The sequence below is a fragment of the Triturus cristatus genome, chromosome 11, assembly GCF_964204655.1.
Source record: "Triturus cristatus chromosome 11, aTriCri1.1, whole genome shotgun sequence".
NCBI lineage: Eukaryota > Metazoa > Chordata > Amphibia > Caudata > Salamandridae > Triturus > Triturus cristatus.
The window spans coordinates 928,060,114-928,082,698 of NC_140594.1; the positions used below are offsets into that span (position 1 = coordinate 928,060,114).

General features: G+C 41.7%; 1 protein-coding gene across 2 annotated transcripts in view; it reads right to left on the reverse strand.

The window, feature by feature from the left end:
• Positions 1-22,585, reverse strand: part of SELENOT (selenoprotein T) — a 229,691-nt gene that overhangs the window by 45,857 nt on the left and 161,249 nt on the right. For both annotated transcript variants that reach the window (XR_014970712.1, XM_085634908.1), the window contains one exon: positions 2,699-2,851. Coding sequence is in view for 1 of the 2 variants with exons in the window: in XM_085634908.1 (XP_085491034.1) it covers positions 2,727-2,851 (125 nt within the window). In the remaining variant the exon portion in view is untranslated. The remainder of the gene's footprint in view (positions 1-2,698; positions 2,852-22,585) is intronic.

Sequence of the window (22,585 nt, forward strand, 5' to 3'; positions counted from 1 at the left end):
AGTTGTGCACCGGGGATTGAGAAGCCCCAACCCCAAGCACCATCTGCACCGAAGACCAGCCCCCCACACTCCACGAGTCCTGCGTGGGGCCCTTCAGCATTTTCCTGCTTGCCGCGTCTGTCCGGTTGCTTGCCCGCTGGCTAGTGGCCTTTGTGACGACGCTCCCTGAAATCTTCTGCGCTGGTTTGGCTCCTCCAGACTGGCTCCCGCTTCTCTGCAAAGAAGAAGCACCCCAGACCTTCCTGGTCTGCACCAGAAGCAAGTCCTTTGTTCTTCGTGGGTTCCGCTTGCCAAGGCTTGGTGAGTCCTAGTCCAACTTCGACGCCGCCGACAGCAAGAGCCTTCGTGGGACAGCTCGCCTCCTGGTCCTGGTCGTCCTCGACGCTTCCTGGTCCTCCTGGCTGCAGCGACAAGCTTCACCTTCACCTGCAACTCTTCACGACATCGCCTGGTTCCTTCCTGGTTCCACGTGGTCACTGGCTAGTGACCTTGACTCTGTCCCTTCTGCTTGCAGGTTTCTCCTCTTCTTGATCCCAGCCTTGGGATCCACCGGACACTCTCCCCTGACTGCCTGTCAGCATCTTTCTTCAGGCATCCATAGGAGTCGACGACGAAAACGACGCATCTTCACCCCTATGCACCCGCAGCCTGTGGGCTAGGTAACTTGGGTACTCCGGTGCTCATCAGGATAGTGACTATCCTAGTGTCTAGTTTTCAAGTCTCAACTTCCTAGCTACTCCGGAAGTGTCCTAAATCTATCTATTTCTAAACTGTAATATTGCTATTGACTTTTACGCATTACGCGTGAGTGTTTCCACTCTGCACACGAATCCCGTGGGCCTCCCACTTCCTAACTAACGCTAGTGTAGTGTAGCCCCAGCGATTCCCTAGGCCTAGGCCTATTCTATTTCCGTGACAGTGGTTCTTATACCACTTATTTAGTATATGGTTTGCGTGGCCCCTAGGGCCTAACTGTATTACTTACCTGTGTGACTTACTGTATGCATTAATAAGACTGTGTTGTACTTACCTCTAAACTCAGAGTGCTGAGGGTTTGCTTAGAATAAATACACTTTATTTTATATATATATCTGTTGTGGTGTCCTTTCATTTGGTATTCCAGGGATTATATATGGTATCACAGCTGGCTTCACATGCCATTCAGAGTTTAGCCTAAGACTGCTCTTGTCCATGCTACCACTAGGATAGCTGGTCTATAAGGTTGACTTTACAACCAATCACCATAAGGGTATTTGGACTGATATAAGGTGTACACTATAACTAGTGACATCATACATCAGGCCAACTTCTCACATTGCCATGGACCACACAGACTGATGGACGGTCCTCGAGAGCCTATGCGCTATATCCAAAACCAACATGGCAGCTTGAGAAACCTGGGCTTTATGAACACAGCTGGGCTGAGGATCAGCTTGGGGAAGAGTGTAACCAAGGATTAGATGGCTTCATTCTGTGGCACGAACCTGGTGTCCGTATAGAGAGCGCTGCCCAACCCAGGCCATGACTCCTGTTAACATCTAGCTGGAAGTGGGGGTCTGGTGGTCACTGGTACCAGTGTTTAGATCAGTGTCCAGCTCTCCCACACAAGCTGTCCATGGAAGGTGGTCTAGCAGAGTGGAGCCACAGAGGAATCATCTATTTCAGAAGGATCAGCAAGTGTACCAGCAACAGCAGCAAGTACTGAAATCTGGACTGGAGTTCACAGTGCTGATTCGTTTAGTGAACTGGCACCATGGGCTGGTGGTCTTGCCCCAAGAGCTGCTCTGGGCTTTCTGGAACTCACACCAGGAATTGAGCAAGGGTTGTTACTCTGGTTCTCTGGCTGACAGCATCCAAAAAGTCTAGGAAGAATACTGAACACATTGACTAGGCAAATCAGGCAGTGAACAGACTGGATGCTGGAAGGAGTTCAGTTACATATGATACATAACTTCCAGATCTCAAGGCTGGGACAAATTCGGTCAACCAGAGTCCATAATGCACAAGGGAGGTATAGATAAGGGAAATTCCATGAGGGCCTGTGTCCAGAGGAAACATGCTGCCAGGACAGGCTCCTGATATCTTCTTGGAAATCTCAACACTGTTAGCGTAGCCTATTATGTAAACAAGAAATAATGTAATGGTCTTTTTTACTTTGCATCTTAGAGATGGTTTGTTATCACCTCGGTGACATACAACACCAGTGGAAGCTTTTTGATTCTATTGCGCCTGTATGCGGCGCTTAGACCGAACTACTAGTTATGCAGCGGATTACTTTTGAATAGTGAACACTGTTTTTTCCCCCCAAACAGAATGGGGACTTACTCAACCACCTAACACTGTCATGAGGAATACTCCATCCCTTCCGACAGAAGTGGCCACAACATCACATCACAAATTGTTTGTGTTTAAAATTCATTCATGTATATATTGCAACTGTTATTTGTGCACAGATTGGGGTCTTTTATTTTTTTTTTACGATTGGTGTTTTCACTAACAACCATAACAATTACCACTGGGTAACCTGTATATGTTTAGCTAAACCAATTGTGTGATAATCACATTATATCAAAACCCAGATCTAAAAAGCAGTTGGAAATAAATTGGCTACCTTAAGAGACAAACCTCAATGAAAAATTAGTAAAGTATAAGCACAAGTTAAGAGAAGGAAATGTAAAGTAAAAGAAACAGTACTTACAAGATGCTGCCAGTGCTAAGAGATGTTGCTATGACCGATGATGTGGGATGGCATCCATGGGCACATTCAGCTTCATTTCATTGTCTAGAATCTGTACAAGCTGTTGCAAGGATGGAAGTTGACCAGACTCCAACTTTGACCAAACGGGAACATCTAATATGGGAAACATAAGCAAAATAGTGAGGGGAATGGGTTCTGCCCTCAAGGGGATACTCAAACATCCTTATGAGTCACTTTAAAATGGCATTTTTTGAGTATTAGGTCCTGAAGACCCCATCACACTTGATATAAGAAAATTGGAGGTAAGGCCAAATGTAATTCATTCACTGATCTAAAGATATTTGAATCGCAAAACACAAGCAGCAACAAAACTTTTGTTTACTTTTAATCAAACTCACTGGGCAGAGTAATGAACATGTTACTTCCATTCAGTAACATTCTGATGGTCACAGTAGTTTCTGTAGATTCCTCAAATAAACCAGTGTCCCACGTGCCAAACTGGCTACATACATTGAGCAATGTTAATCTCCCAGTACCACATTGTACCGCTTGAGGTAGTACTAACTGAAATTGGAGGACTCCACCAGCTGGAGCATGCAGAACATTGTGTAGGTCACTCAAGCATGAGGGACAACAGTTCCATCACATTTTTTCCACACCCCCTGAGAAGCAAATGACTTGGAGAACATGTCCAGAAAAAGGGGTACCTGCAGAGCATCAGAAAGAGCACTAACAAAGGCAAGTAAACTTGTATTTTCAATGGACACTCTCTCCCAGGAATTGTTAAATGAACCAGTCTCATAGCATTCGAGAAATTAAGATGGCTGAAGATCTGTGGAGGCTTAAGAAATGTAGAGGAAAAAGACAAACAATTGGCTACAGTTAAAAGGCAATGATCATTAGCAAAATAATGTACAGAAGTCTGTGTTGCAGCATTGCAAATGGTCTGAATAGGAACACCCATTCAACAGGGCATGGGTGGCTGCCATCCAGTCAGTGGAATGGATTTCAAATTTTCAGGAGTAGGTTTGCTAGCCGATTTGTATCAATATCTAAATGTCAAGGAGAACCATCTGAAAAGCGTAAGTTCTCACTATCTTTCCCAGCTAAGCACACAACCTACAGATCCCACATGACGAACCAGACCTGCAACCAGAGGGCTACTAGAATATGCTGAGGAATGACCATCCTGAGCCGGTCCTTTTCCATGTAGCTGTTGAGAAATCAGAGGTTCGGAATTTCCCTACGGAATAGAGGAAGAGGAGGAGTGGACTGGGGGACCCCAAATCTATTGCCGCCTTGGCTACAAGGGGGGAGATGTCAGTCATCAAGATGTTTGTATGTGGGGTGAGGGCGTCAGGGACTGGATGTGGTATTTTCAAGAAGGACAGAATACCTTGAAGCCATTAACTGTAGTAAATTCTACTAAAGGGAAATTCGCTATAAGATATATCTATCTATAGATATCTATCTATCTATAGATATCTATCTATCTATCTATCTATAGATATCTATTTATCTATCTATAGATATCTATCTATCTATAAATATCTATCTATCTATCTATCTATCTATAGATATTCGTGCTACGAATAAGAATCAGGAATTCGTCACAATAGCACTTCTGACTAACTTCCTAGATAATGCAGACAGAGTGAAACCTTTAATTGTAGCTGAAGACTTTAATACCACTTGCGAGCCTGTGACGTTTGTCCAGGACCTAGTGCAAGAGGATGATCTAGCAAGGGGTATTAAGAAATTGCAGGTGCCCCGCTCAAGAGATGCACAAAGGTGAGGCAGCAAGTTCTAGCTTTTACCCTAACTCAAGGAATTTGTGCCTGTAATGGGCAGACAGATAACGATATAGAAGCTACCTACACATTCAAGAGGATGAATGCTAGAAGTAGGATAGACTACATAATGGTCGATCTAGATCTATGGCACAAAGTAATTGATATGGCCATTATACTACAGCACGACAGTGACCATTAGGCTATGGTTCAGGAATTAGCAGACATTCCCTTCATGCAGAAGAGCTCTGACAGAATGTTTTCCCCCATAGTCACCACAAAAAAAAACAAAAAAAAAATGACGGATCAAATGGAATCATATAGCTTCAGACAAGAACTCCCTAGCCAATATATATATATGCTAAGGTAGCGTCTGTTCTTGATAACCTGAGTAATCTGGGATGCGACGATTTAACCATTGTGTCTATTTTCTTACATCTTCTTAAGGCAATTAAGAGCCAATTTTTAAGACAAACAGCAAGAACGACCCCGAGTCACAGGGACATGCCCTGGTTTAATGGGAACTGCAAACAGGCAAAGCTTGCCTTAGTTGCAGCAGTAAAGGGTGGGAGCAGTGCCCAGATAATGGAGAGAAGAAAAGTTTACAAGAAGGCACAGAAAGAGGCTAAGAAAAACTGGGAAGAACTACATTGGGGCACTCTGGCAGAGGCATCAATAAAGAAAAACAGTAAATTGTTCTGACATTTGACTAAAGGGGCAGTACACACGGTAACAAAAGAGGATTTTTTTGGGGGGCACACTTTAAGAGTTTACGTTTAATAAAAAGAACCCTCACTCACCAACCTAGTGGTGACATGCTTCATCATAGGGTTCCCACCAAGGAGGCCGAATGCCTCCTTGGTGTGCTGCGACGCCTGATTTACAGCGGAGCTGGTTTTTTTGGGGAGAGTAAAGGGATGTGTGTGTTGGAAGTGGTGGGTAAGTTAAAAGGTAACGGGTTTTTACCAAAAGCAAATTTTAATGGTGGAGAAACCCGTAACCATTAAAAAAGGGTGACGGATGTTAGCTGGCTGGTTAGGTTAACCAGAACCATCCGATTTTAGCAAAATGAAAAAATGGTCGACATGTTTCAGCTTATTCACGCATATTCGCTAAGCTTTCTTCAGGACCGTAATACAGTTCCATGGCGGTATGCACTCGCTAAGGCGCACCCAAGGCGCACCCAAACCTATGGAACTACGTGTATAGTAAAACTCACGGTTCTACCAAAGTGGACTCCCTGGGATTTCCTAGGCCACTGAAATCTGTAGAGTGAATAAACAAGATAAACACAAAAGAAAATTGATACACAGGAACAATGTGCTGTACATTCAATACTTTCAATGCTGTCATGAAACTATCTGTGCTAGACAACATATTTGTGTCAATTATGAAAAGCGTCAAAAAAATATTTTGTTCCTCATAATTTTGAGCTAACGTATTCAATAAGTCAAGTTGCTCTGTGGAGAAGTCTCATTCCGTAATTAACGGAGAGTTTCTAGAGATGCAAAACAGTGTGATTATAATGCATAAAGCCCTTTCAGTGAGGGCAATTACATGTAATTGTAACTATTGTAACAAACATGTGTTTAAGGAATCATTACTCCCGGTGATTGGTGACTCGTAACCCATAACCCATACACACATTAGAAAAATGCTGCAATAAGTGTATCACAGCGCTCAAATGTGTATATATGCATCCAAAGACGGACGCAGCTAGCAAGGAAAATAGGCAGCTTACATGGAAAGAAGACTTGTTTGGCGTCATGGGTCCGGGAGGGGAGGGATCAGTATGCTGATAGGATCTGCGGTGAAAGGGGTCAAAGAGTAAGAATACGAGTGAAAGGAGTAGGAATGTAGAACACCCTTTGTACTTCAAATAAACTTACTTCTATGTTCGCATACTCCCGCAGTACACCCAACGCTGTCCTCCTCGGCCCGGATATTGCCGTGAAACGGCTTTCCCGGGTTGAAATGTTTGTTTCGCGATCACGTGACGCTGAACTCAGTGCGTGTGACGCGTTACGTTGTGGGTGGAGATCTCAGCACCACTAGACTGCGTGGGAAAGTGGCTTAGAATAAACTTTATTGGTCGAAGGTTTTACACAAACAAAAACCAAGCATACACTAGGCTAGGAAGTGTTCATACAAATTCGGGGCTTCATAGTTAACTCATTGGGTATACTGTTAGCCAGTAAGTGTGAATGTAGTGGTTCAACAACTTCTAAGCTCAGCTGATGTTGATCATCACTGTATGTATGCCAGAAAGCACAATGCAAAACCTATTGTGATGATAATGGTATCGTGAAACCCAGACCAACTTTACATCAAAGGAAGGATGCACAGATATCAATTATTCAGAATAGAAAAACGACACAAGGGCATTGCGCAGCTAGCGTTTTAGCACTGTACCCCAGGGGATATTCTCGTTTAATCCTATGCGGTGAGTTGATAGGCGATAAATCCAACGCTGTTCTTTTTCGAACAGCGTCTGTAGGTTGTTTTGACCAACATAAGGCTGCTCAATGATTGTCCAGATGAGGTCATTTACAGTATGATTAAACAGTAGATAGTGCTCGGTCAATTTGGATATGTTCTTACGGCAACGAATATTACTCCGATGCTCGCAGATCCGTTGTTTGATCTTGCGTGATGTCATTCCAACATATCTAAGGCCACAAGGGCATGTGATTAAGTAGACCACATTGGTTGAATTGCAGTTCGTATGGTACCTTTGTACCCATTGTTTCCCAGATTCCAGAGACAGTTCTTTTGTCATGGAGGTCAGGTGGCAGACACTGCATGATCCACATGGGAAATGTCCCGTAATTGGTGGTAAGCCCCATATGTCTTGGATCGTTCTGTCATTTTTCTTTTCTGGTTTTCTTGGACGTGTGTGCACAAGCGTGTCTTTTATGCTTCTCGCCCTTTTGTAAGAGAACAAAGGTAACTCCCAATCATGGTTATTACTCTTCAGAATTGCCCAGTGTTTTTTGATAGATTTGGTGACAGCATTGGAAATTGTGTTGTAAGTAGTTACACACGTCAGTGGAGGTGTCGTGATAGATCTTGATGGATTGTCTTCTAAGAGGGCTTCCCTATTTTGATTCCTCGCTCTCTTGCAGCTTTTTCTGAGGATCTTGTCCGGATAACCACGATTCTGCAGTTTTTGTGTCAGGTCATCAGCTTGTATTTTAAACTCCTGGACCTCACTACAGTTACGCCTGAGCCGTAGATATTGGCCAAAAGGGAGATTCTCCCGTAAAGGGCGAGGGTGGTAGCTCGAGAAATGTAGGAGGTTATTCTTGGCCGTGGGTTTATGATGTGTCCTAGTCTGAAGGTGGTTATCAGTCTTGGTAATGAAAACATCCAGAAAGACGATTTAGTTTTTGTCGTAGGTGTAAGTAAACTTCAGGTAGGGGTCACATGTATTGACCCAATCAAAAAACTCCAAGAGTGAATTCTCGGTGCCTTGCCATATAATCAGTATGTCATCTATGTATCTTCGCCAGAAAGATACATAGGGAGCGAAAGGGTTACTGTCTGATAGAATGTGCTTGCACTCAAAATCATGGACATACAGCCCGGCCACACTAGGGGCAAAGGTGCTGCCCATTGAAGTGCCCGTCGACTGTAAATACAGTTCTCCTTGGTACTCGAAAAAATTCCTCTTGAGTGCTAGAGAAGCACATGAAACCACAAACTCAATAGGGGTGACGTAATCCCATGTGGAAGCCTCTAGAGTCGTTTTTATCACTTGAATGGTATCATCCTGTGGTATACATGTATAGAGGCTTTCTATATCCATGGTGACCAAGAACGAAGGTTCATCTAGAAGCTCAATATCCTGTAGTAATGCCAGCCGGTTTTTGGTATCCTTCAGGTAGGTGTTGGTTGCCTGGATCAAGGGCTTTAAGAAAAAAAATCGCAGTAGCGTGATAAGGGTTCCAACAAGGAGTCAATTCCTGACACAATGGGTCTACCCGGAGGGGGTAGCCTGTTTTTGTGTGTTTTAGGAAGGGTGTAAAAGTATGGTATCGTGCCCTTACTAGTAGTGAGGAAGTCTGCCTCATGTTTGGTGATATGACCCATAGACTCCGCCTCTTCCACAAGATTCGTAATTTCAGTTCGGAGGTCAATTGATGGATCCCTCAAAAGACTGGTGTAGCTGACCCGGTCGTCCAAAAGGCGCCTGCACTGCTTATCATAGTCTGCTGCGTCTCCGATACCTCAAGGAATGACAAAAGCTTAAATGTAGAGCTAGCTCCAGAAGAAGCAGTCCTCTTCACTTAAGAAGAAACTATAACGGCAATAAATAGCCTTGGAAAGGATAAAGCCCAAGACTTAGACAAGATACCAGGGGATCCTTATCGTTCAGAACCTATCATATGGGGTCCCGTACTTCATTTAATTTTTAATGAAATAATTAAAGGAGGGGATATCCAAAGTACTTGGAAGGGCGCCAAAATCATCCCCATTTTTAAGAAGGGGGATAATGGCACCCTTTCCAATTACAGACCTATCAGCCTTATAGATACGGCTCAGAAAGTTTTCAGCAAACTGATCCCAACGCACCTAAATATGTGGATTGAGGATAATAACATACTGTCTCACCTACAAGCTGACTTTAGGAAATTTACTAGCAGGTATTCAGTTTTCTAATGATCACTTGGAAGGAAATAATCATTAGCAAGGGCCACCTATATGTAGTGTTTGTATATCTTAAGCAAGCATTTGACTCCATTTATCGCACGAAAATATGGGTCACCCGCCGGGATCTTGGCCTGCCCAAAGGGCTGCTTCAACTTATTTTGCATAGGCACCAGGGTAATTATGCCCAGGTCCGATGGAATTGAGGGGGCAAACTCACTGGAAAGATAGGAGTGCACAAAGGAGTATGACAATTGTGTGTTTTAGCCCCAACCCTCTTTACCTTATATATAAATGGGCTGATGAAAGCTCTGTACAACTGCGCGGAGACCCTTCAAAGCTTGCAGGCAGACCCATTCCTTCACTCCTGTTCGCAGATGATAAACTACTGAATGCAAAAACACTTATGGGTATCCAAAATATACTGAACAGGTTTGCAACAGCCTGCAATGACTTTGGTCTGGAGATAAATTGCTCAAAGATCAAAATCATTACTTTTAACCCACATAACAGTTTTAGAGGGAAAATTAGGCTGGGCTCAACCATGCTTGAACAAGTTAAGGTTTTCGACTACCTACCTAGGTGTCAGACTGAATGGAAATCTGAGCTGGACAGACTAAATTGAAAATAATACTATCGCATTACAGTATGTTGATTCAGCAGTGCCCAAAAAACTAAACCAATCATTGTACCGCCCCATTTGTCCTACCCTTGAAATAAACCGAGCCAGAGGTCTTGGAGCAGCAGTTTATGTGCAGAACTGTGGGGTCTGGATCAGATAAAGAGTATAGAGCTAGCAGAAAACAAGTTTATATGGCCCCTGCTAAAACTGCAATACAGCACTCCACTTCTTCCGGTTTGGTTAATTCTTAGTTAAAGAAAGTGCCAAACATAGCAATACTGAAATCTCTATTGTTTTGGGTCAGAGTATGGTCCAGCAAAACAGATTCTAGTAAAAGAGGCCGTAGAGGAAGGACAACATCTAGATAAAGGAACTGGAAGGGTGAAGAGGGTTAGAGAGGTGAGGAATTGGCTAATGAGATTAGGACTGAAGGCCATGTCGGATAGCACCAAATCCTTGACAAAATATGCAGTATCCATTTTAAAAGCAAAGTTCTGGGCTTATATCCATGACTCATGCTAAGGTGCTGTAGCACAGGGCTCCCTAACAGGAAGGTTTTTAGAGTTTAAAAGTATTTTTGTATTTGAGCCTATAATGGATGAAATTGAACCTCCACGTGCACTTTACCTACAATTTAGGTACAGAACTTTACCACAAAACAATATTAGAAGCATATGGAAAAGGGCCATTATATTTTTTTTGTCCCTACTATGTACAGATTAGGAAAAAGTGGCTTAAACCTTCTTGTCGGATTCTAACCTGCAAATGCACTCAGTCTTTAGATCAGATTTAACAAATTGTCTAGTATTTGCCATATCACGGTATCTTCTTTATACCTGGGGCATCAGTCTAAGTTACTAACCGTAAAGTAAATTAGAGGACAAAATAGGCTAAATATTGGTATAGTTGGGCAATAAATAATATTTTAGTTTTTTTTTTTTAAATGTCATTTGATAGTAAATAAATTAGAGGACAACATAGGCCATCAAATGACATCTAAAAAAAAAAAAACTAAAATATTATTCAAAGAGTCAATATGTAGTTGCCCAACTATACCAGTATTTAGCCTTGTTTGTCCTCTAAGTTACTTTATGGTTAGTAACTTAGACCTGATGCCTCAGGTATAAAGCAGATACTGTGATATGGCAAATACTAGACATTTTATTAAATCTGATTTACAGAGTGCATCTGCAGGTCGCCTAAATGATAGAATCTGACAAGAAGGTACCAGTTGGGACACAACATATTGACTCATTGAATAATATTTTAGTTTTCTTTTCAAATGTTATTTGATCACAAGTTTTTATTGATCTTTTAGCATTTTTATAACTTTGTATGTCATGATTATTTATATTCCATTGTATATTGTATTTTACAAAAAAGATTGTGGTTTATGAGCCTGTGAATAATCCACATATTTGATTGAATAAACTTACTTATCTAGTATCCCCACTGGTCTGACATTATCCTCTGCAGAGAGAAAGAAAAGCCATCCACCACCTCCGCTTTTCCCTTACTGAAATCTCATGGAGCAGGACCATGAAGTTAGGCTTTATAGATACGGTGGAAGAAGCGAACAAAGGTGATTCTGTCCTCTACCACATTCCCTGCCCCAATCGGGCACTAAAACAACTGTTGCTGCTGCAATTCAGACTGCATCTGTCACCAGATAAACTGATGGCTGCAGCTCTGAACTTCTGGCATTATCTATGGGAGCTCTTTGCAGGAGAGGAAAGACCTAAAGCCCGGACTGCAGCCTTACACTGCTTCGCATTCTCTAGTGAAGAGGCCACCACATGCCTTAAAAAGGTGCAGGCCACTGAAGTGTATGTCAAGCAATTAACTATGCATCCTCTAATAAAAACCTAAGGCAATCATTCAAGAGTGATGACGTAAACCACTGCTGAACCTATACGGCACAACAGCAACACAGAGTATTCGGTGTCCAGCATCATCTCCACAGATTGATTGGCAATGTCCATACTCAGCTCAATAAAAGCTTTATCTATTCCAGGTGGACAGGCCCTACCAGGATAGCCATCTCCCACAACACATAGGAGTACCTGGGAAGGTGGTACATTTCATCTAAGGATCTAAGTGACAGGCTTAAAGAGGTGAAACTGCTCTTGCCCAACTGATCCAATCTCATTTGCGGAGCAAACCTGCAGGACTAAACTTTCTGCTGTACAACCTGAAAATGAATAAACAGAGTCAGCGGGTACTGACCTTTATTTCCTTTGATACTCCATGAGAAAAACCCAGGGTTCCACTGTGGCTTGTCTCAAGTCTGAGCCACTGGTCTGCTGAAACCGCATTAAAAGGCAAATACTCTTCAGTCACCTGCTTAGGAAGACCTTTTGGTCAACTGAGCATGGTTATCTATATCAGTGGAGTTCTTTATGACATACATAAACTGTAACTGCTCAGTAAAGGGATTTCCCACTGATGCATAAAATTCCACCGCTGGGGAGATGTCCAGGCCGCAAGTATCTTGCAGACCTGCCGAAAGTCTTGAACTAGTGTACTGGGGAGGTAAATACCTTCTTTGCCGTCATCAAGATTTTATTGCAAGCCTATGAAGGAATATGAATAGCACCTCCTGCCTTTAAACAGATGGTGTCAGAGGGTTGTATGATGCAGGAAAATAATTTGCATGCCTTTACAATGCATTTTTAACCATGCATTTTATTTAGAATGCATATGCTTTAACAACGTATGGCATTACGACACATAGTTTTCAGATATTTCTATATATTAAAAGAAGCTAATTGTAATGCAACAGGTCTTGCATTTTTTAAACTTGGAGCTATTGGCGTTGTAATGTAAATTCTTTTAGTTATTTGTTTTGGAGTGGATGTATGTGATGGCAATTGAGTGTTTTACAATTAATCTAAAAGAAAGCGCATTCCAGTCCATAGTTTTGGAGCAGAACCGAGGCTAAGTGCAAAGTGTACCCACATAAGTGCAAAGCAATGTTTACATTAGGGATGCAAAGACTGTAAAACCAAAGACAACCGCTCGGAAAATGAACCAAGAAGATCAACTGCTTACTTAGCTTGAACATCGGAAATCAACTTCGGTAGAAAACTGTCTGGAAAATTAAACGTCTCACTATGAAAAACATATTGCATTCACTCTACCAACTGACTTAAATGGTTTTAAACTCAGCCACCTTAAAAGAATTGCATCTTAAATTGTATTTTGAACGTAGGATTTAATCAAGCTCTTCCTAAGCTTAGTGAGAACAATACCAAGTTTGGTGTTCAAGCAAAGGAAACTTCCTCTTGGTCTCTTCTAAAACGTCAAGTAACATAATGCTACTGAACACTAAAACCTGTGAGGCACTTACGATAATCTACTATCGTTGGAAAATAACCGTTTAAAAACAAATGTGGGATGACAGTTTTTGCTAAATCCAAACATGCAGCCACTACCACTCAACTCGAGGAATACATAAAGCAACAAAAGAAAAAACGTATGTTTCACAACAATTAAACACCCTGGCTCTCACTACAATGCATTACTTATGCATTTATTTAAAAAAGAAGAGCAAAGGCCACACAATTCAGAAAAGCAAGCAATAAAAAATGCCATGTCTGCCATTGTGCAGCAGGTTTCTTCCAGAAAGGCGTAGTGAAGGCTTGTATGCTCTCTTGCTTAATCAAACTATTTTTCCAATAATACTAATTTGTTCATGTAATGATATTAGTTATATTTCAAGCAACTCTGGTACTCCTGGCCAATTGGTTTGCACTCTATCAACCCTTAGAACTGCGCCTCTCAGTGGTGAGAGCGGCAACTGCTTTATTGGAAGGCTTAGTACCATGCACATGGCCATAGGAGCTATGCTGGAGCTCCTATGTCCTCCACACAGGTTGCAATCTCACAGGCTCACTTAGTAATAAAAGGCGCCAGTCAGTTTGGTCGACAGCTGACTAGATTTTCATCAATGCAAGTATATCTCACACATGTTTTGAATGTCTCCCATTATTGGCTGATGTGCAGATTGAAAAGCAATGAGAAATGAAGGAAAGCAGAGAACGCTGCATCTGCAGCTTAGGTGTAAGCGGAAGGTTTGTCAGCACCTCCTGACCAAGATGATTCTCTTCAAGAGGAAAGCTTAAGAGCATAATCCCAGCAGAATGCGCGTGGAAGAATCCACATATTTGTCCTACAACTTTCTGTGACAGGAACAGGTCTGAAGAATGCCATGCCATGCTAGGAAAGACTGAGGCTTCAGAGGCGTATGTCAGCAGCAACCAGCTGACAAGACTTCCCTACACCAGTAACATGCAATCAACAACAGCTCCAGGGCTAATTGAAAACGTTGGCAGCAGAGGTGGAATAGCGGTGACATCAATGCGGTGAGAAAGCGCTTTGCACGATGGGACATGCTGTCTATGCTACTGGTGTACTTCGAGCATTCTAAAGGAAAAAAGAACTACATGCCCTGTAATTTAGTGCATCGGTATTAGAATTCTGTGACCCGTGAAAAGACGAGAAGACAACAGTGGGATGAATGTGAATTTTATGGACTAAAACCGACACAGGGGTAGGTCGGGCTGGCATGTAGTAGATGGAAGAATGTGGGCCATGTGGCGGGAGGGGTGAGGGACAGGAGGAGCAGGAAACAAAGTAGTAAAATAGTTCCCCAAAAGCAAGGATACCATACTAGGGCAATGCTCCATGAGGGAGGAAACAAAAGACAACAAGCATTGGCAGAGCCAAATAGGTCTTGCCTTTGGGACCTTATAAGTGTTTAGCCATGCAACAGTTGATGTTATTGCGCCAAGGATATTGTGCTGGATAACTAAACACTTATAAGGTCCCAAAGGCGAGAACTATTGGCTATGCCAATGCTTGTTGAACTTTGCCCACTTGCGAACTGCTGCCCAGTCCCAAGTGTATGTGCTTTGACCCCTGAAACATGGTCCAATTAGTTAATCCCCAGTTGGAATTTTGAACTTTCCATTAAGGCCACAGTATACAGTGCAGGAAAATCCACCATTGGCATGTAAAGTAAAATATCACATGGGGACACGAAGACTGTGATGGGAGGGGTGGGGGGTAGCAATGGAGCAATGCAGAGCAGAGGTCTTCAAACTTCTTTATGTTGGACCCTTGTAAAAAAAAAAAAAAAAAAAAAAAAAAAAAAAAAAAAAAGTCCTCGGCCCCTCAATTTTTCCACAATTATTCTGCTAAATTGGCAATGTTTAAATAGATCTTAACACATTTAAACAATGCAGTTAAGTTTTGTTGCACCTTTTTACGGATACTTCCAGTCAGAACATAAATGACAAAAGTTGTCATTAATGGCCCATTGCAAGGTGGCTTACTGCCGCTCAGGTCTTCAACACATAAAACAAAGCATGATGCCTCTCTTGGCCAGAGGATGACGACCCTTCCTCCCCCAGAGCACTTAAGGCAGAGGGGGTGCTCCCTCCTCCCAGTTTGAAGACCTCTCCGGTAGAGGGAGAAGTCAATCGTGGAGGGTGGGAGTGTAAAGGAAGAGTTTGGGGGGAGGGGGGCTGGGTGTAGCCACGCAGAACATGAGGTGGAGAAGAGGGCTTTTGATGGTAGAAGCTGCCTGGGATGGAGAAAACAAAAAAAACACAGACACTCTTGTGGAGTGTTGGTGTCACAGGAAGGAACAGTGATGTTGTCACATCAATGGTCGAGCTACAGTGATGGCAAATAAAGGAAATGACAGCAGTGATGTCACATGATTGATATGACCGAAGTTATGTCACACAAGGTGCTGGAAGTATTTGTGCGTTATGACACGTTCGGTAACTTGCAGTGTCTATGTCATGGAAAACCAACTACCAGCTAAAAAAGAAGTGAAGTCGGGCAAGGAAGCTGACTTTAGGGGCGTTACATCAGGGGAAATTTGGAAGTAATGCTACACGTGGAAACTGGCATTTGAAAATCGATCTCAAAATTGATCGAGAACTCCTAGTGTGATATCAAGTGAAGCAACTTGCAGGGGTGAAGAAAAAAAAACCCACAACAAAAAGACAGCATCCCGCGAGAGTATTAACAGTTATGATACAAGTGAGTTTCCTAATCACACACATGTAAAATTGCATAAAAATGACAGGAGACTGATAGTAATTGCATGATGGGAAATGGCAGCAGAAAAATGAATAGTGATGTCACACAAAGACACGGAGAACAATGTAATAGGAGGGTACGGTCAACACTCTTGTCACACTGGGGGACATACAAGTGCAAAGCGAAGTCACACAAGGAAAGTAAGGGCGGTGGTGTAATTCTAAGGAAGGACAGTGCAGGGTGACGTCACATAAAACTATATAGAGAAAGGAGATGACCGCTGCAATCTCGCATGAAGCAGACTTGAGCCATTTCTGGGTGTGGGGTTTCCGTGGCAGTACATGCTTCATGTAGAAATCAGACATCTCTTGTTTTAATGACCGAATTCGTGAGAAATAGGAAACTGCCAATCCACCTCACCCGATCTGGCTTGTATTGCCCACGGAGTGAGAGCGCCAAGAACAAGCGCGGCGTGACCCGAAACAGATGGCACACTGCGTGCCGCTGCCAATTAAAACAAGCCCGCGAGTGGTGCGCGCGCACTGCAAAGAATGTCAGGAATGAAGCTGGCACAGTGCAGGGCCGCTGCTCGCTCCCGAGCTCCCTTGACCAGGGGATAGAGAAGGCGGGACATGCACCCGCCTTTGGCCAATTGCGTGCGGTCTTTCTTAGAAAGACGCATGCAAAGGCCAATAGCGGGTGATGGGGAAAATAAAAAGCACATGCACGAGCGTGTGTTCCGAGTTTAAAGCCCTTACTAAAAGCCTCGCAGAGCAGCGCATGCGCGCTGGCTCAGGCAAGACCTAAAAAGAAGGGACAATAGGAAGGATTGACCACTAGCAAACAAGGATTTTTAAAGGACACTGTAACAGATAAATGAAGGCAGAGTGTGTGCATATATATGTATATTAAATAAGCAATTGCACTTTATTCAGCCATTATTGTTCTCCGCCAGTGATAGGATATATTAGGGATGGTAGATGAGCCCATCTGGTATAATAATAATCTTAAAAAATAAGGGAGACACTCTGTGGAGGAATATTCGGATGTGGTATTTATGAGATGCCAAGAATTAAGGGACTTGCCTTTACTCTATTCAGTTCATGAATCTCCTCTGTGTTGTAAAGGATTCAATTTCTTTATAGAATATAATCACTCATTCCCTGCTCCCTAGATGCAATGATTTGTCCTAGATTGAGAGACCTTGAAATATACATTGATTATGTCATGTTTACATTAAAGCACTGGCACTTTGAGTATTTATAGGATTTATTAAGTGTGCTTACCCCATTGGGGTGTTAAAATGGGTCTATATTTACTTACAAGCATTTGCATTTTAAAATACAGGGAATAGAAGTCGGACATTGATGCATACACAAAGAATATGCTGAGCAAATACACTTTTTATGGATTGGTGCCAATGTCAATATAAGCAAATTGGAACTGTAACATGCTGATAGTGGATTTTCACCATTGATATTTTGGTTCGGTTGGCGCCTCTTATTTATACATTTATATAAACATTTTAAATGTATAGGAACGCATGCCGATATATGTACATCTTCATAGATACGGTCATGGTTCAGCGTTACGCCGACTTGTTTTTCGCATGTATATTTATATAATTATTCATGCATTTGCACTTTGTACAATGATATGAGCATGTGCACTTTATGAAATAAGTGAGTACATTCTCTATTATGAGTGACTGAAGATGAGAATACTATGCACGATATGGAGTTGAAGGGGATGTTTTCACTTTTTCTGACATGTGAACGGAATTAGCTTTGGGTAAGTGATAACTTCTCCAGCAGAGATGATTTAAAGGAATGAGCAACAATAGGTCTTAAATAGATTTATGAACTATGTTAAAATTAACAGACTTATGAAAATAGTATATATGTTTTAGTAATCATGAAGTTCTACCACTACTACTATTATTATTAGCAAATTCAACACGGCGGTCGCTAATGAACAATAGGAATTGAAAGACGCGGTCAACAGGAAATAGGAGTGATTAATGTGATGTCCTTTTACTGTTTTTAATCACGTTGCTAGTGGGAGCAGGATTGCCCAGTTGAAGGCGGAAGCCGAAACGCGTAGGCGTCCTGTGTCGGGGCACATGTGTTGGCAATTGGAATAAACCTTTCATGTTTGATGAGAACGGAAAATCCTGGCGTTTGTTTGCTGCTTAATGGAGTTGGTGCGGCTGGACTAATGGAAACGAGTGGTCGTTGTGGAGAAATATATATGCATGCACAGACGCATATATATATATTTATATTTATATTCACAGAAAAAAATCATAGGTTTCAGGCCTGATATAGTTAGGAATTAGCATTTAAAAAACGTTAGAAATTCACTGAAAAAACAATAGGTTTTAAGGGTGTTATAGTTAGCTGGACATTACACTCGTACAAAACTATTGAAATTCCTATGTTATAGTTAGTTGTACTCACTATAACTCGCGCGCCCGCAATCCACTGCTGATGAGGTCACATATTACCTCATTCATGACATGTCAGTGACATCACTGATGACATCTCAAATGACATCACTGATGACATCATCCACGTGACAATCAGATACACCTCATCATACACTAGTATAACCTTTCATCACTCCTGTAAAATACAGAGTAACATATTTGAATCCATTGACACACCAATACAAGTTTCTAAAAACCCACTCAGTGATTCCTAGATCTACACACACACATCTAATCACTTACCTATAGATTCACTCATACATGCGGTCAATGATTAATAGAACACTATCAAATATACTTAAAACACCTTTATCGACATTACACGCCAGCACACATCCTATTCACTTATGCAGTCATCCTACTCATTTATGCAAACAATGATTCATACTTACATTTACTCAGCTACACACTTATACAAACATCACTTCATTTATTCATATAGATAGTAACTCATACTTCGTGTGTTATAAAATCACTATTACAAGTATAGTTATCCATACAGTCACTCATACAATCACTGAGTTATGTATACCTCATACCTACTGAATCAACTATTCACACATCTTTCGGCAGTCACACACCTCCCACCGAACCACACACACATTCACTCTCCCATACAAATACTCAGTTAACTAATCAATAACTAATATAGACTTTCACATAGCTAGTAACCAACTGGTACAGCAGTTTACACAACTGACAAAGTGATACAGATATTCACACAGTTTAGTAACTATGCAATATATTTAGTGAGACACTATAAATTAGTCAAGTAAACAGTCAATCACACTGCTACTAAATCCTCCATCCAGATATTTATATATCCACTCATTCTTCAATGCAGATTGCTATATAATACATATTTAACTAACAAACCAAACCATAATTCACTGGATGATGTCATCAGTGATGTCATTTGAGATGTCAGTGATGTCACTGACCAGGTCATGAATGATGTAATATGTGACATCATCAGCAGTGGATTGCGGGCGCGTGAGTTATAGTGAGTACAACTAACTATAACGGAGGAATTTCTATGGTTTTGTACGAGTGAAATGTCCAGCTAACCATAAGCCCTGAAACCTATGTTTTTTTCAGTGAATTTCTAAGGTTTTTTTAAATGCTAATTCCCAACTATAACATGTCTGAAACCTATGTTTTTTCCAGTGAAAAATATATATATATATATATATATATATATATATATATATATATATATATATATATATATATATATATATATATATATATATATATATATATATATATATATATATATATATATTCACTGAAAAAACCATAGGTTTCAGGGGCGTTATAGTTAGCTGGACTTTTCACTTGTACAAAACCATTAAAATTCCCCCGTTATAGTTAGTTCAGCTAACTATAACTCGCGCGCCCGCAATGCACTGCTGATGACGTCACATATTACATCACTCATGACATGGTCAGTGACATCACTCATGACATCACTGACATCTCAAATGACATCACTGATTACATCATCCAGTGAATGTGTGTTTTTCTGAATATTACATATGTTTTATATATGTATATCTCAAGGTCGATGGAAGAATAAATGGGTATATAAGTGTCTAAATGGATGATTTGTTTTTGAAAAATTGATTGTGTAACTGACTGATTAAGTGTTTCATAGTGAATACATGGCTTAGTGAGTAATTTTTAAATATGTAAATATCTGTATCAGTCTCTCACTTTGTGTATAAGTGGCTGCATGGGTTGGGGAGTAGCTACATGGGTGTCTATATAGGTTATAAGTTGGTTTTTGGAGTATCAGTCTGAGTGTCTGCATGGTTCGGTGGGGGGTATTACGTAGTGCATAGGTGCATGAATGAGTGACTCACTGTTTGTATGTGTTGAAGACAGCATGTGTGCAGGACTGTATGGGTGGATGAGTGTGTGCATGGGTGTGTTAGTGAGTGATAGACTGTCTCAATAGTGTCTTTATGAGTAACTACATGTTTTAAACTAGTATATGTGACTATTGGTGTATACAAGTGAGTATATGTGAGAGTGAGAGATTGAAAGAGTTCCTGTATGAATAAGTATGTGTTTCTATAACTGATTGTTTAAAAGACTAAGTATTTGTAAGTTTCCGTAGAAGTAAGTGTGGTGGTGTGTGTATAACTGTATATGCAAGTAAATGTATGTTTGATTCTTTATTAGCATGAGTGACTATGTGTGTGAGTAACTATGGATGAGTGGCATTGTGTAACAGGATGTATAGGTGTATGAGTACATATGATGAGTGAGTACATGTATGAGTGACTGTATAGGACTGTTGGTGAATGAGTGGATGTGTATGTGGATCTTAGAATTACTGAAGAGGTTGTTGTAACTGGTATTGGTATGTCCATTGTTTTGAAAATTTTAGTCTATTTTTGAATGTGTGTATCAAAGGTTATATTGGGGTGAGAGGAGGTCTGCCACTCTATCACAAGGATGATGTCATGAGTGATGTCATTTGAGATGTCATCAGTGATGTCATGAGTGATGTCACTGACCATGTCATGAGTGATGTAATATGTGACATCATCAGCAGTGCATTGCAGGCGCGAGAGTTATAGTTAGCTGAACTAACTAGAACGGGGGAATTTCAATGGTTTTGTACAAGTGAAAAGTCCAGCTAACTATAACACCCCTGAAACCTATGTTTTTTTCAGTGAATATATATATATATATATATATATATATATATATATATACACACACACACACACACACACACACACACACACACACACACACACACACACACACACACATATTGAATATGCTACTTACCAGTATGCATCTGTTCTTGGCATGTAGGGCTGCTGACATTCATATCTGTGCATAGATCGCCGCCTAGTGTTGGGTCCGGATGTTTGCACGTTGTTGTCCTGGAAGAGTCTTCGAAGTATCCTGGGATAGGTGACTCCTCCCCTGGACTACAGTGCGCATGGGCATCCTCTCCATCCTCAGATTGTTTTTCGCCATTGTGGCAGTGATGGAGTAGATACAGAAAGTGATGACCATGCTTACAGTAATTCTGAGAGCTGCAGCTGCTACAGGCGCCGGGGAGGAGGGAGGGCGATATGAATGTCAGCAGCCCTACATGCCAAGAACAGATGCATACTGGTAAGTAGCATATTCAGTTCGAGGCATGTGGGCTGCTGAATTCATATCTATGCATAGAATATATAGCAGTGCCCTCTTATTAGCGGCGGCTACCAGTGCCAGCTGCAGCGGTCTGAAAAAGAGTTTTGAGAACAGCCTGTCCTACAGCTGCCTGCTGTTTTGATTGCACATCTACACAATAGTGTTTGGTAAATGTATGTGAAGTGGACCAGGTGGCTGCTCTACATATGTCATGCAAAGGAATGTTTCCTAGGAAAGCCATTGAGGCCCCTAACTTACGTGTTGAGTGGGCTCGTGGGGGAATCGTTAAAGTACGTTTAGCCTTTTGATAGCAAATTTGGATACATTTAACGATCCATCTGGCTATTCCTGCTTTGGAGATAGCGTTACCTTTGTGGTGTGGGGCAAAGGCAACGAAAAGTTGTTGTGTTTTCCTAAAGGGTTTGGTCCTGTCGATATAATACATGAGGGCTCTTTTGACATCTAGTGTGTGGAGTGCCCTTTCTGCGACAGTTTGTGGGTTTTGGAAGAAAACGGGCAGTTCAATGGTTTGATTCATGTGGAACTGCGATACCACCTTTGGCATGAATTTGGGGTTGGTACGTAGTACGACCCTGTTGGCGTGGACCTGTATAAATGGCTCTTGAACGGTTAGTGCCTGGAGTTCACTAACTCTCCTCAAAGAAGTGATTGCTACTAGGAAAGCTACTTTCCAGGTAAGGAATTGAATCTCGCATGAGTGTAGAGGTTCAAAGGGTGGACCCATCAGGCGTGTGAGGACCAAATTGAGGTTCCACATCAGAGCCGGTGGGTGGCTTGGAGGAATGACTCGGAGTCCTTCCAAGAATGCTTTGATGGCAGGCACTCTGAATAGAGAGAGGTGCTGCCTGGTCTGCAGATAGGCTGATATTGCGGTCAAATGGACACGTATAGAGGTGTACGCCAGATTGCATCGGTATAGGTGTAATAGGTAACAAATAATGTTTTGGATGGATGCATCTAGCGGGTTAATGTCATTATTATTGCAATAAATGACGAACCTCTTCCATTTGGCTGCATAGCAAGCTCTGGTAGTGGGTCGCCTGGCCTCCTTAATGATGTCCATACAGTCAGGTGGCAGGTTGAGGTAGCCAAACTCTAGG